At 42.8% G+C, this 16,217-nt stretch overlaps 1 protein-coding gene across 1 annotated transcript in view; it reads right to left on the bottom strand.

The window, feature by feature from the left end:
- MAD1L1 (mitotic arrest deficient 1 like 1) overlaps nucleotides 1-16,217 on the bottom strand; it is a 1,314,438-nt gene that overhangs the window by 1,160,666 nt on the left and 137,555 nt on the right. The window contains exon 10 of the mRNA XM_030212095.1: nucleotides 12,174-12,260. Within this exon, the coding sequence (XP_030067955.1) occupies nucleotides 12,174-12,260 (87 nt within the window). The remainder of the gene's footprint in view (nucleotides 1-12,173; nucleotides 12,261-16,217) is intronic.

Below are 16,217 nucleotides of genomic sequence, written 5' to 3'. Positions count from 1 at the left end.
GCCAATGTGGCCGCGCAGGCTTCTGCTTCTGTGAGTCTGACGTCCTGCACATACGTGCAGGACGTCAGACTCACAGAAACAGAAGCCTGCGCAGCCTTCTACATGGAATGTTGCTAGTGGAATAGCAACATTCCATGTAGAATCTCCAATAGTAGCAACATTCCATGTAGAATCTCCAATAGTATCTATTTTATTTTTGTTACATTTGTACCCCGCGCTTTCCCACTCATGGCAGGCTCAATGCGGCTTACACGGGGCAATGGAGGGTTAAGTGACTTGCCCAGAGTCACAAGGAGCTGCCTGTGCCTGAAGTGGGAATTGAACTCAGCTCCTCAGTTCCCCAGGACCAAAGTCCACCACCCTAACCACTAGGCCACTCCTCCACTGTTGCTACTATTTGAGATTCTACATGGAATGTTGCAATTCCACTAGCAACATTCCATGTAGAAGTCGGCCCTTGCAGATCGCCAATGTGGCCGCGCAGGCTTCTGCTTCTGTGAGTCTGACGTCCTGCACATACGTGCAGGACGTCAGACTCACAGAAACAGAAGCCTGCGCAGCCTTCTACATGGAATGTTGCTAGTGGAATAGCAACATTCCATGTAGAATCTCCAATAGTAGCAACATTCCATGTAGAATCTCCAATAGTATCTATTTTATTTTTGTTACATTTGTACCCCGCGCTTTCCCACTCATGGCAGGCTCAATGCGGCTTACACGGGGCAATGGAGGGTTAAGTGACTTGCCCAGAGCTGCCTGTGGCTGAAGTGGGAATTTAACTCAGTTCCTCAGTTCTCCAGGACCAAAGTCCACCACCCTAACCACTAGGCCACTCCTCCACTCAATGATGACATGCTTCCAAGACACACAGTTAATATGCTGCAAAGCTGGTTTATATGACGGCTGAGGGGAGATATGATAGAAGTGTATAAAATAATGAGTGGAATGGATCGGGTGGATGTGAAGCGACTGTTCACGCTATCCAAAAATACTAGGACTAGAGGGCATGAGTTGAAGCTACAGTGTGGTAAATTTAAAACGAATCGGAGAAAATTTTTCTTCACCCAACGTGTAATTAGACTCTGGAATTCATTGCCGGAGAACGTGGTACGGGCGGTTAGCTTGACGGAGTTTAAAAAGGGGTTAGATAGATTCCTAAAGGACAAGTCCATAGACCGCTATTAAATGGACTTGGAAAAATTCCGCATTTTTAGGTATAACTTGTCTGGAATGTTTTTACGTTTGGGGAGCGTGCCAGGTGCCCTTGACCTGGATTGGCCACTGTCGGTGACAGGATGCTGGGCTAGATGGACCTTTGGTCTTTCCCAGTATGGCACTACTTATGTACTTATGTACTTATGACAACACAGATGGGTCATGTTTGTCTCTATCTGCCATTATTAATTAGGCTACTTTTCACCATCCATTAAAAATTGAAGGCTTTGGTCTTAGAAAAAGTGGCTGTTGGAGAGGTACCTGGACTCATATTGATGAAATGTCATTAAAATAAAATTAAATTAAATAATTTTGATTGGCTTTCATTTCCCTTTTCTTTTTTTAGACGTCTGTGCTCTCTGTCACAGAGGGACTCCGGAGACTTAAATACTAGACATAACAAAGAGAAGAATTAGAATTGCTCCGGTAAGTTTTAATATCACTGAACCGCTAAGTACATCTAACACAAGACAGCAAACAAGGATTACATGAATCGAAACATTTGACAAGAAGCTAGAATCCTGAAGCATCAGAAAGGAAGGCAAAAAAAACCCCAAAACGAAACACCAAATGTAGGTCTTAGGAACAAGAAGACAGGAACAGGAACCAGTGAGGAAGCGGCAAAGAAATACCCATGTCCATCTTGGGTTGGCCCCACTGGGCCAATCAGGACTAAGATTATCAGAAATACAAGAAATAGCTAAGAATGGGATGGCTGGAGCCAGATCCCCAGGATGCAGTATAGTTCCTTTTGGAAGGTTTTTGCCCTTCAACCCAAAGACCAGCTCATACCTGACACCTTTAAATTTCACGGTCGACGCCTTGCTGCTGTCACAAAAGGCAGCATCTCAAGCTACACTAAATTTCAATTATTACATTTATAAATGGCTTATAATTACTAAGCAGCTTATAAAAACATAAAACAGTTACGATGCCCATAAATCACAATCAATAGAACAGTGAGATCCCTAAAACACAACATGACACACATTTGTTTTCAATATTTTTTTTGAAGACAGCAAACCTTTCTGAAGATGCAATTCAATAGGGAGGGTGCTCTACAGCTGGAGTCCCACCATAGAAAGCACATGAAACCAAGACCCTGCTGAAAGAGTTGACAAAACCGCTTAAGTAAAGCTAATTACTACTACTACTTGACATTTCTAAAGCGCTACTAGGGTTACGCAGCGCTGTACAATTTAACATAGGACAGTCCCTGCTCAAAGGAGCTTACAATCTAAAGGACAAATGTACAGTCAGTCAAATAGGGGCAGTCTAGATTTCCTGAAAGGTATAAAGGTTAGGTGCCGAAAGCAACATTGAAGAGGTGGGCTTTGAGCAAGGATTTGAAGATGGGTAGGGAGGGGGCTTGGCGTATGGGCTCAAGGAGTTTATTCCATGCATAGGGTGAGGCAAGGCAGAAAGGGCAGAGCCTGGAGTTGGCGGTGGTGGAGAAGGGTACTGAGAGGAGGGATTTGTCCTGTGAGCGGAGGTTACGGGCGGGAACGTAAGGGGAAATGAGGGTAGAGAGGTAATGAGGGGCTGCAGACTGCAATACCCTGCCAGATTTAAAACAAAGACATTTTAAATTTACTCATTGTTGCTTGATGTCAGCTGAACAAGGTGGAAGTTCAATCAGAGAATAAACTGAGCGGGCTACAGGTAAACATTCACTCCTCTATTACAGGGTAACACCCCCCATTCATCTCATCCTGCTCACAGCACTACCCCCATACCAAACCACAGTTTCGGTGACCCCACTGGAGGGAGCCTGAAAAGTGGCAAGGCTAATAGTACTAAGTGATTCTGAAGTTTGGAAATATTTTTGGGTCACCCATCGATTTACTAAGAAGGCCATATGGGGGCTATTTTTGCATGCGGTTGGCAACCCTGATAAGACACTGCATTAGCACTTCTGCCAGGGCAAGAACTTGGTGTCAGCCTGGAGGTTTAGTACACGAGCACTAACCAGCTAAAAGGCAGTAAATAAATCCAAATAAATGAGGGTCCCTTTTAAAATGCGGGCTTACTACTCGCCAATCTGGAGCTACCGCTGGTCCAACGTGCGGTAATTATAGCCACAGCGCAGACCACTTCCTGCACTGGGGAAAATAGGTCTTCAATTTTTTTGCGTGGTGGCTACCTGGCAGTAATCGGGCAGCACCACGTGCTACCCAGTTACTACTGGGACAGCATGGGAGCGCTTACCACCACCTCAATGGGTGGTGGTAAGTGCTCCCCCGCACATGGTCATACGGTAAGAGCAATCTTACCACATGGCCACGTATTTCTGCAGCCTTTTTACCTGCTGCGGTAAAAAGGGCCTCAGAGTGTGGCAAAACTCGCTGCTGCCCCTACCACTGGGCCCTTTTTACTGCAACTTGGTTAAAAGGGCCCCTCAATTAATAAATACAACCTTGAAGCAAGTGGAAGCAGTACAGAGGAAGACTGGGGGTTGTCCTATCCGCTTTTTTGCACTGCTTTGAAAACACATTTCTTTCAATTGGCCTTTAGTAAAATGATAAATCAGTAGGAACCAATTTGTCTGAGCAGTGTTCCTGTAACGAGAAACCATTAGGGATGTTTGTGATATATTTTGGGCTATGTTTGATTTTATTTTGAATGAATGGATTTGTGTTTCTTGTTTGAATGGAGCATTTGTCTACTTTCCTGTAATTTTATAGAGTTCTTTTAGATAGTACTTTTATTTTAAATTGTACATTGTCAACCATTCTGGCTTGCCTTGTAAATAGTAACGGAACAGCAAGAATAACAAACGATAGTGATAATAAAACCCACACCTCTGAGCATCAGGGACTGGATAGGACTCAATCGAAAAGCTATTCATAGCAACCCACACACTAACCAACCCAGTGGCTAATGAGCCTCCTGCGCTTGGAATCCTAGTTGCCAAGTTTCCTGGCTTCTGAGCTTCAGTTCTGGTTTGCCATAAGATTTGCTTCAGCTTTTTGATCCATTTTTTACTCCAATTCCAGGTCTGCAATTGCAGTTCACTTCCAGTCCTTGGTCCACTTCCACTCCAGTTCCAGGTCCATGCTTCCATTAACCTAATTTCAGCTCCTAACTCCTGGGTGTTTTCCAGCCCATGCTTGGCTAAGACTCTCTAACAACACTTAAGAGTGGAGGAGTAGCCTAGTGGTTAGTGCAGCGGACTTTGATCCTGGGGGACTGGGTTCGATTCCCACTGCAGCTCCTTATGACTGTGGGCAAGTCACTTAACCCTCCATTGCCCCTGGTACAAAATAAGTACCTGAATATATGTAAACCACTTTGAATGTAGTTGCAAAAACCTCAGAAAGGCGGTATATCCCATTTCCCTTTCCCTATTTGAGTTTCTACATGGAATATATAAGTACATAAGTACATAAGTAATGCCATACTGGGAAAAGACCAAGGGTCCATCGAGCCCAGCATCCTGTCCACGACAGCGGCCAATCCAGGCCAAGGGCACCTGGCAAGCTTCCCAAACGTACAAACATTCTATACATGTTATTCCTGGAATTTTGGATTTTTCCAAGTCCGTTTAGTAGCGGTTTATGGACTTGTCCTTTAGGAATCCGTCCAACCCCTTTTTAAACTCTGCTAAGCTAACCGCCTTCACCACTTTCTCCGGCAACGAATTCCAGAGTTTAATTACACGTTGGGTGAAGAAAAATTTTCTCCGATTTGTTTTAAATTTACTATACTGTAGTTTCATCGCATGCCCCCTAGTCCTAGTATTTTTGGAAAGCGTGAACAGACGCTTCACATCCACCTGTTCCACTCCACTCATTATTTTATATACCTCTATCATGTCTCCCCTCAGCCGTCTCTTCTCCAAGCTGTATAGCCCTAGCCTCCTTAGTCTTTCTTCATAGGGAAGTCGTCCCATCCCCGCTATCATTTTAGTCGCCCTTTGCTGTACCTTTTCCAATTCTACTATATCTTTCTTGAGATGCGGCGACCAGAATTGAACACAATACTCAAGGTGCGGTCGCACCATGGAGCGATACAACGGCATTATAACATCCTCAAGCCTGTTTTCCATACCTTTCCTAATAATACCCAACATTCTATTCGCTTTCTTAGCCGCAGCAGCACACTGAGCAGAAGGTTTCAGTGTGTTATCGACGACGACGACACCCAGATCCCTTTCTTGGTCCGTAACTCCTAACGTGGAACCTTGCATGACGTAGCTATAATTCGGGTTCTTTTTTCCCACATGCATCACCTTGCACTTGCTCACATTAAACATCATCTGCCATTTAGCCGCCCAGTCTCCCAGTCTCGTAAGGTCCTCTTGTAATTTTTCACAATCCTGTCGCGATTTAACGACTTTGAATAACTTTGTGTCATCAGCAAATTTAATTACCTCGCTAGTTACTCCCATCTCTAAATCATTTATAAATATATTAAAAAGCAGAGGTCCTAGCACGGACCCCTGAGGAACCCCACTAACTACCCTTCTCCATTGTGAATACTGCCCATTTAACCCCACTCTCTGTTTCCTATCCTTCAACCAGTTTTAATCCACAATAGGACATTTCCTCCTATCCCATGACCCTCCAATTTCCTCTGTAGCCTTTCATGAGGTACCTTGTCAAACGCCTTTTGAAAATCCAGATACACAATATCAACCGACTCCCCTTTGTCCACATGTTTGTTCACTCCTTCAAAGAATTGAAGTAAATTGGTCAGGCAAGATTTCCCCACACAAAAGCCATGCTGACTCGGTCTCAGTAATCCATGTCCTCGGATGTGCTCTGTAATTTTGTTTTTAATAATAGCCTCTATCATTTTCCCCGGCACCGACGTCAGACTCACCGGTCTATAATTTCCCGGATCTCCCCTGGAGCCTTTTTTAAAAATGGGCGTTACATTGGCCACCTTCCAATCTTCCGGTACCACGTTCGATTTTAAGGATAAGTTGCATATCACTAGCAGTAGCTCCGCAAGCTCGTTTTTCAGTTCTATCAGTACTCTAGGATGAATACCATCCGGTCCAGGAGATTTGCTACTCTTCAGTTTGCCGAACTGCCCCATTACGTCCTCCAGGTTTACCGTGAAGTCAGTAAGTTTCTCCGACTCGTCCGCTTGAAATACCATTTCCGACACCGGTATCCCACCCAAATCTTCCTCGGTGAAGACCGAAGCAAAGAATTCATTCAGTCTCTCCGCTACGTCTTTGTCTTCCTTGATCGCCCCTTTTACCCCTCGGTCATCCAGCGGCCCAACCGATTCTTTTGCCGGCTTCCTGCTTTTAATATACCGAAAAAAATTTTTACTATGTTTTTTTGCCTCTAATGCTACCTTTTTTTCATACTCCCTCTTGGCCTTCTTAATCTGCGCCTTGCATTTGCTTTGACACTCCTTATGCTGTTTCTTGTTATTTTCAGACGGTTCCTTCTTCCATTTTCTGAAGGCGTTTCTTTTAGCCCTAATAGCTTCCTTCACCTCACTTTTCAACCAGGCCGGGTGTCTTTTGGACTTCCGTCTTTCTTTTCTAATTCGCGGAATATGTATGGCCTGGGCCTCCAGGATGGTATTTTTGAACAGCGTCCACGCCTGTTGTACAGTTTTTACCCTCTCAGTTGCCCCCCTAAGTTTTTTTTTTACCGTTCTTCTCATTTTATCATAGTCTCCTTTTTTAAAGTTAAATGCTAACGTATTTGACTTTCTGTGTACAGTTACTTCAAGGTCAATGTCAAAACTGATCATATTATGGTCACTGTTATCAAGCGGCCCCAGTACCATAACGTCCCTCACCAGATCATGCGCTCCACTAAGGACCAAGTCTAGAATGTTGCTATTATTGGAGATTCTAGATGGAATGTTGCTACCATTGAGATTCTGTTGCTACTATTTGAGATTCTACATGGAATGTTGCTATTCCACTAGCAACATTCCATTTGGAAAGCCTGCCCTTAGAGATCAGCAACGCGGCCGCGCAGACTCCTGTTTCTGTGAGTCTGACATCCTGACAGAAACAGAAGCCTGTGCGGCCGCGTTGCTGATCTGCAAGGGCAGGCGTCTACATGGAATGTTGCTAGTGCAGGAGTAGCCTAGTGGTTAGTGCAGTGGACTTTGATCCTGGGGGACTGGGTTCGATTCCCACTGCAGCTCCTTATGACTCTGGGCAAGTCACTTAACCCTCCATTGCCCCTGGTACAAAATAAGTACCTGAATATATGTAAACCACTTTGAATGTAGTTGCAAAAACCTCAGAAAGGCGGTATATCAAGTCCCATTTCCCTTTCCCTATTTGAGATTCTACATGGAATGTTGAGATTCTGTTGCTACTATTGGAGATTCTAGATGGAATGTTGCTATTCCACTAGCAACATTCCATTTAGAAAGCCTGCCCTTGCAGATCAGCAACGCCACCGCACAAGCTTCTGCTTCTGTGAGTCTGATGTCCTGACAGAAACAGAAGCCTGTGCGGCCGCGTTGCTGATCTGCAAGGGCGGGCTTTCTAAATGGAATGTTGCTAGTGCAGGAGTAGCCTAGTGGTTAGTGCAGTGGACTTTGATCCTGGGGAACTGAGTTCAATTCTTCCCACTGCAGCTCCTTGTGACTCTGGGCAAGTCACTTAACCCTCCATTTGCCCCTGGTACAAAATAAGTACCTGAATATATGTAAACCGCTTTTGAATGTAGTTGCAAAATACCACAGAAAGGCGGTATATCAAGTCCCATTTCCCTTAAGAACTTTTAGTAGCAGTAATCTAGCCTCTAATTGGCAAGGGGCACAAAGGCCTTAGCTTAGCTTTAGTTATTTAAAACTTAAGAGATAAATTGGCTTGCCATGGGTACACAAAAACAAAGCTCTCTAGCAAAATTTCACTCACAGTACTTTTTCCAATGCCAATAATAATAATAAAATAATTTGTAACAGTTCAGGGAATACCAGGCTTTGACTTATAAATATTTACCATGGCACAAAATTTTTGTCACACCTTGAATTTCTTATAATAGAGGCAAAGTCTGTAGCAGAGCTAGGAGACCAGGCCTCTCTGCTGTTTTAAACCAGCAATTTTCTTTTCTAACACTAAGAAATATCTATTGGAAACATCTAAATCATCTATCTTGGCAGACTTCAGAATTTGTTGACTAGGTTATTTCGTTTTCATTGGATTCAAACCATAAATAGGATGAAGTACTTTTAGAAACATGACATAGAAGGCAACATGACAAAATGGAACCAAAGAAAACAAATTACCCAGACATGGAAGATTGAAAAGAAAAATGTTTAGAAATCTCTTGGCATTCCTTCATAGTGGCTTTGAAACCTCAAAGTAATCTTAAAAAGACTGTTGATTCCAAAAATGGTTTTAAAATATTCCCCTAGTTATTGATAAATTAAAGGACGACGTTTTTCTGACAGTAGGCAGATTTCAAATGAAAATCAATGACATCTACACATTTTCCTATGGTCTTTAAATGTTTCCTCCAATGCATCCGTTTTTGAAAGCATTTATTACATTTCTCTTTAAAATGTATACATCAAAAACCATCTGTATTTTCATTACCCACTTAGGAACCACTAAGTTAGAACCACCAAGTAACATTTTGATGAAATAATGCAGGGCCTTTTACTAAATCTTAGCACATTCTAAATGCTGTGTGTTCTATTTTACACTTATGGGTCACATGGCACTTAGCACATGCTAAGCTTTAGTAAAAGAGCCCCTATTAAATACGTAAGTACATACATTACATAAGTATTGCCATACTGGGACAGACTGAAGGTCCATCGAGGCCAGCATCCTGTTTCTAACAGTGGCCAATCCAGGACACAAGTATCTGGCAAGATCCCCAAAAAGTACAATACATTTTGTGCTGCTTATCCTAGAAGGAAGCAGTGGATTTTCCCAAGTCCATCTTAATAACGGCTTATGGACTTTTCTTTTAGGAAGCTATCCCAACTTTTTTTAAACTCCGCTAAGCTAACTGCTTTTACCACATTCTCTGGCAACGAATTCCAGAGTTTAATTACACATTGAGTGAAGAAAAATATTCTCTGATTCGTTTTACATTTACTACTTTGTAACTTCATTGCATGCTCCCTAGTCCTAGTATTTTTGGAAGGGTAAACAAGCGATTCACGTCTACCCATTCCACTCCACTCATTATTTTATAGACCTCTAATCATATGTCCCCTCAGCCGTTTTTTCTCCAAGCTGAAGAGCCCTAGCCACTTTAGCCTTTCCTCATAGAGAATTCGTCCCATCCCCTTTATCATTTGTCGCCCGTCTCTGTACCTTTTCTAATTTCACTATATTTTATTTGAGATGCAGTGACCACTGACTTCAACATGACAAGAAAAAATAAAGAAAAACACTGAAATGTAAAGATTTTTTCTTTAGAAATGAAAAAAAAAAAGGAATAATGCAGCAGAATGAAGTCAGAAAACATAGAGGTAAACATCTAACAGAAAGTATCAGGAGACCTTTGTTTCTGTGCCCATTCAGCAGAGCAGAAAAAACAAAACAGCTCAGGACTCTGCTGTGCCAAAGAAAAGCAGGGTATGCTCTGAACTTAATACTAAGTTCTACACCAGCAGTTCCCAAACCTGGTCCCAGAGGCCCCTCTGCCAGTCAGGTTTTCAGGATATCCACAATGAGTATTCATGCTAGAGATTTGCATGCACTGCCTCCAATGCATGCAAATCTCTCTTGTGAATGTTCACTGTGGATATCTTAAAAATCTGACTGGCTAGGAGCCTCCAAGACCAGGTTTAGGAACCACTGTTCTAGGCTTTGGGAAAGCTGATCCACTCACGATGTGAAATGACACCTACTTGTGTGCGTAATCGATCCTGCCTGTCAATGAAAACACACAGGGATCACCATGTCTAAAAGGACCCACTTGCACTGCTCCTAGATTTTCTGAGGGATGTTACCCCCTTATCCACCCTCTTTCAGAAAATGTCACTTGGGGGCTCTTGGTCTGAATTTAGAAGACTAGTTTGCTGGAGCACATCTATTAACAGACAAGGGACTTCAAACAGTCTTTGATCTAATTATACATCAGACATAACAGATTTTCCAGACAACTCCATGCTGCCTGCTGCTGCCGCCACAAATTAAAGCATCTCAAATTAGGCAAAGTCGGAGTAGAGCAAAAAAAGAAAAAAAAATGTTGCCATATAATTTATGCAACACATGGTTCAATGCTGTCATTTAGATTCCAATTCACTACCAACCTTCACATTTTTTTAGTATCTCATTTACCAAGGGCATTAACAGCTAAATAAAAACAGAAGGGTGAGGATTTAAAAGAACAAAATGTCATCAACCAGCTGATATTAGGTAATTAGTTGTTACCGAATGAAATCCACCAGAAGATCATAGAGACTTCCTCTTTTCCTGCTTTATGACCTCTTTCTATCCCCAGGCCAAACGCAGTATCTCTCCCTTTCTTTCTATCCTGTCCCACCACAAACAAACCTTTTGTTGTCCACTGTGATAGGTGGCTCTTCGGCCTCCTCCTTTAGCCCTCCATGGATAGCCCCTGACCTGCCCTATTCTATGGGTGCACATGCGCATGCTGGCACAAATGAGCACCCTACTGGTTCTCAACAGACATCACAGTTCATCCGAGTGTATGATACATGTACAAAAGATGTGGAGGAGAGAACAACCCTTCAAAAATTAGAAAAGAATCAGCACAACTCATAGCTCTACACACTGCCTAGTGAGCAATCAGGGTTCAGGTCCTTAGTCAAGATTCTGCTTCTCAATTCAGCCAGGGCTGAGGACACGGAGGAGGCAATGTTCACAGCTACCAAGGGAGCAAAGTATCTCAACCAGCACTGAGCAGTGAAAAATACTATCCAAAACTAAGATGCACACTTTTTGAGTTACATTAGCCGAAGGAGCAGGCATTGGTTTGTTCTGCATCTCTGCAGCTATCACCTAAAGGAGAAAAAGACAGTAAAAGTAGGGCCCCAGGCCTTCAAAAAGATGCTTCGCTCCTATTCGGCCTCTGCCTTCTTTTTACAAGAAGTAACAGAGCTGTTCCGGATGTTGTTGGACCAGGACAAACTTGGACTTGCATCAGAATACTATAGCAGCAATTATAGCTTCTACTATCATATTTCCACCGCTGCTAATAACGTTTACTGCATTTATTGAATAAAGTTAGTGTGAAATACTGCTTGTATGCACACCGTTATTGCGTGGGTCCAGATTATGAACCATGGTGCCAGGTTTGCACAAATTACAACGCGACAGTCCTTGATCCCTAGCGAGTGCTTTTTGGCAACTTTTGTAAGAGAACACCAGAGGCAAGCGGGAGGCAGCCGAAAAACCTGGTTCTATGAGTGTTTCTTTGGCGACTTTTGTCAGACGACTCCGGAGGTAGATTTTCTTATACGCACATTGATAGTACACGGTTCCAAGATCTTTGCTACCCATCTACATTGTACTATCGGTGCTCTGCTGTATTTTGAAAAAGCACACCTGGCAAAAAGCCTATTTAAATACGGCCTTATGCCTTTCTATTATCCTCCATCCCCAAAAGAAAAATTTGCTTCCTCAGGTGTCAGGTTGGAGTGCCCTGAATCATCAACCTTAAGCTTCGATGATACCAGCCCAGAAACTTCTGTGATGAACTATCTACAAACACAGTGCTGTAACAGCCCAGCATGCATTGCTTACCATCTCCCTTTGAACCAACTTTAGGAACCACCCACTCTCTTCTGACTGAACTAACATAAGCCAGTTTGATTGACAGGCTATTTACAATCCATTATTGGCTTGTGCTTGTGGCTGGTATAACTTCTTGAATTCTTTTCTCAGCCTGGGTATTCAGGACTTGTCTTTACCTCAGGTATATTTGTCTGCTCTTTTCATTTAGCAATGACAGTAATATGAAGACACAAATGCAAGGGAAGAAGACGGATGAAGCAGAGAAGGAAAACACAGATGAATGCACTTAACTCTTGTAAGCACCTACCTGTTTGTGGTAGTGATGTTCTGCTCTTTCAGTGCAATCTCCCTCTGCTGTAGAGCGATGATCTGCCTTGAAAGATCATCAGGAGTTCTATAAATTAGAAAAAAAAAATCAGGTTAAGTTTTCAAAGCCCAACCAGGATGGGAGGGGGTAAACTAAGAATGACCAGAAAGATTGTTGACTGCAGTAAAATGTCAAAATTTCTTCACATTCAAGCATGGTTAAAATATAAATCAGTAACACCTCTTCTACCATTTTCTCATTTATGCTGACTGTCCTTCTTGTATGGTCCTCAAAACACCAACCACCACAACCTGACTTTATATTATTGCCTTTGGTGAATTAAAAGTATTTGGAAAGGCTCTTAAAGGCCTTGACAAATTTTCCTTCAGTTTAAGAACCAGCCCAAAAATTTAAAAGTCAGAAACTGAGAACTCTCTCATCCCTCCTCTATCCACCACTGACCTCACATTTAACTAGAGGGGGGGTATTCCTTCAGAGGTCTGCGACAATGGGTTTAATCACACTCCATCTAAATGACAATTGATCTAATGGCCACTTGTCTAAAGTACACAACAGTTAATGATACATTAATGGGATATTTGGTCTAAAATCTATGAGAGCATACAGATATAACCCTTTTTGGGGTGTTATTGGGGTAACTGACATTTAGCATAAATTCTAACAGGAATAAGGTCTCTGGTAATACCAGCCTTAGTGAGTGAAGTGTCATAAGCAAATGTATTCCCTTTTATCCTTAGATCCAAGCTCACAGCGTCCTAAATAATAGAAAGAACTCCACAACAAGTATTATAAAAATAGTGTGCGCATTTACTTGCAAGAGTAGCAAAGATAATGTGCAAAGAAGGCAAGAATAAAGACACAGGAAGTCTCATCATAGAAACAGCTTAAAGTAAACGCACATAAATCCCTAATGAGACCCCTAAGTAAAAGAGTCATACTGAGCCCGCAGCACTTATGCAAAAGTACATGGTACACACACAACCTGATGTAGACTTCTTGCTAGTAACAGCGTGTTCCTCAGATGTTCAATCAATCAGCTTCAGCAAATCTGCTCCTTGGATGGAATGTCAACACAGCAGCCTCTTGCCTCAGTTAAAAGCCCCTTTTTATACAGAAATCATGAGCTGCAGCTGTGCTAATGATTTACATTCTGACTTTGGGGGTGATGCACACATAACTTTGTTTACCCCAAATATTATGGCTTCAAGGGACAGCTGATTATATCATTGGCACCATAATGAAGGAGTTACTTTGACAAGAAGCCGGGGTTTCATAAACAATGTGCAATTTGCCAGGCACAGTGTCTCTCCAGCTGCCAGGGTAATTCTAAGAGTCCTTGGCTGTTCTGGCCATGGCATCGATGCTGACAACCTTGTTATTCTAGCACATCGGGACTCTTGTCAGCAGTCTTCATCGGTATGCAAGGTCACGGCTTCAGCAAATAATAGGCTTTGCATTGAAAAACAGAATAAGCTTGAGTCTCCATTTTTGAAGTTGGGCATTAATGCTGAATTATAATCCCATATAGCTTTATTATATAGGAACACATATAGTGTTTCATAGTGCTTGTTTTGCTCCTACAAATCAAACACATAAGCAGAAACAAAATACGTGTATTCTTTCATCTTCTCAAGAATTAACTGTGTGTATAATAGTAATTCCAGATTAAATTTGCAAAAATACATGACAGCTAATTAAAATAAAAGTCATAGATTATGCACCATGCCTAGGGTTACCATACGTCCAGATTTACCTGGACATGTCCTCTTTTTGAGGACATGTCCGGGCGTCCGGACGGGTTTTGGCCAGCCTGCCCATTTGTCTGGATTTCTGGACAAATGGGCGGGCGGGCTGACGCTGATGTGCGGGCGGCGGGCTGACGCTGACGTGTGGCGGACCTCCCGTCCCCTTACTCATGATCTTCCCTGGTGGTCTAGTGACTTCAGGGCAGGAAAGAGCCTCCTCTTTCCTGTCCGGCACGCTGCTCTACATCCTGTATGCTGCCTGTTTCGGTCTCGGCGAGATTCAAAATGGCCGCCGAGAATTGAAGTCTCGCGAGGCCGCTTCAATTCTCGGCGGCCATTTTGAATCTCGCCGAAACCGTCACAGGCAGCATACAGGATGCAGAGCAGCGCGCCGGGCAGGAAAGAGGGAGCTCTTTCCTGCCCTGAAGTCACTAGACCACCAGGGAAGATCATGAGTAAGGGGAAAGGTGGTGACGGGGCCGGGGGAAGGGAAATGTGACAGGGGCGGGGCGAGGTGTGGAAAGGGGTGAGGCAAGGGTGTGAAATGGGTGGGGTATGGGCGGGGCAAGTGTCCTCTATTTTTAAGGACAAAAAATGGTAACCCTAACCATGCCACAAATAAAATCTAAAGTGTTAGAAGAGGGACATTGAGCAAATATGGAAAGAATCCAATCTTCACGATGTTTTTGGTTTTTTTGCTTTGCTTCCCTCATATAATGCACTCAGTCTGGCCTTCCACCTTTTGCTGCTCCTTCTGCAATTCAGTAATCAATTTAAAGACAACAACATGAGCATAACCAACCAATACTTCGAGTATCTGATGCCAAGACTCAAGTGTATTGTGGATTCTTGGTATACCCAGCTCAACATGAGCACTGACCAATCAAAGAGAAGGAGGGAACAATGGAGGTGATCAGATCTGCAGGTTACAAAGAGTTCTGCGTACCCATCCATGAATACAATTTTAATCAAGCCACTGGGTGAGGTCATTTGCTTCGGCAGGAATTTCAAGTTATCAGCTCAAGACAATAGCCAGTGCTGCAAACTGCCAAACTTTGATGCTGAAACCCTGTTCGGTTGTGTATTTATTTGCAAGTCCAAGTCCCAGTATCCTCCTGTAGATGCTCTGTCCCAGATGAAATTTTTTTTTAAAAACACCATTATGAGTTGTTTCTGGGAATTCTTCCCCAAAAGCTTTAACGGCTGCTGGTTCGAAATTAAAAATAACAGAAGGTTTCAATGTGTTAATGTTATCAGCAGCAAAATAATTAAAATCCTGGAACGGTGTTTTGTAAAATTCACGGGACTTACACGACATGAGACCATAAGCAAGCAGATGATTTCAGCTTCTGCCATCAGAGCCAACTGGAGCATGAATGGAATATAATTGAGTAAAGATGGTGAGAATTGTTTTGAAACTACTGAGGCTTACTTAGCTTTTGAACATTGGCAATAATTGTAAAGAGAAGCACTTTATAGATCTAACGTATGAGTTTTTTAATAAGAAAAGTTTCCCCTCTTACAGATCTGTGTCAATTCTGGAGGAATAGTCAAAGTTGCCAACATAGACAGTGCTGAATGGTCGTCTTTGCAAACTCGTTTGACTGTTTCCTTGAGAGATGCTCTCATTGGAAGGTAAGGCCACATTACAGGAGCCACGGTCGCAAGTGTTGCTTGGATAATTTGTACTGGCTTGTCATTGCTGTTTGTGGCACCATTTGCTTCATTGCTGCTTTCACTCGGACAACGTCTGGTTGGTTCACAACAGCAGCGTGTACTGGATAATCTGCAAACTTTTGCAGCTGTTGTCTTGCCATTGATGATTGTTACTGGCTGATCCATTGCCATCTCTAGCCTTGCATCTCCAGTAGTAAGTTGTTTCTCCTTGTCGTCTTCCTAATTTGCTCGTGTCACAGTCGTAACAAGTAGCCTCTGGCAACCAAGTTTTTCTCCCTTTCGGATTCTACTAAATTGCAAAACTTCATTTCTTCGTTTTACAATAACCTGTAGAAAATTGTTATAACTATGGTGGCAAACACTTTTGCTATTGCCTTTTATACATTAGTTGCAGCTTACCATATTATCAGTCATATATTTGCTCAACCACTTCAAATACCAAAGCACTACTAATGTATTTCAATGCAGGCCTACTGAATACCATTTTTATTTTAGTTACATTTGTACCCCGTGCTTTCCCACTCATGGCAGGCTCAATGCGGCTTACATGGGGCAATGGAGGGTTAAGTGACTTGCCCAGAGTCACAAGGAGCTGCCTGTG

The sequence above is a fragment of the Microcaecilia unicolor genome, chromosome 8, assembly GCF_901765095.1.
Source record: "Microcaecilia unicolor chromosome 8, aMicUni1.1, whole genome shotgun sequence".
Lineage (NCBI taxonomy): Eukaryota > Metazoa > Chordata > Amphibia > Gymnophiona > Siphonopidae > Microcaecilia > Microcaecilia unicolor.
This window is presented reverse-complemented; position numbering and strand designations above follow the sequence as displayed.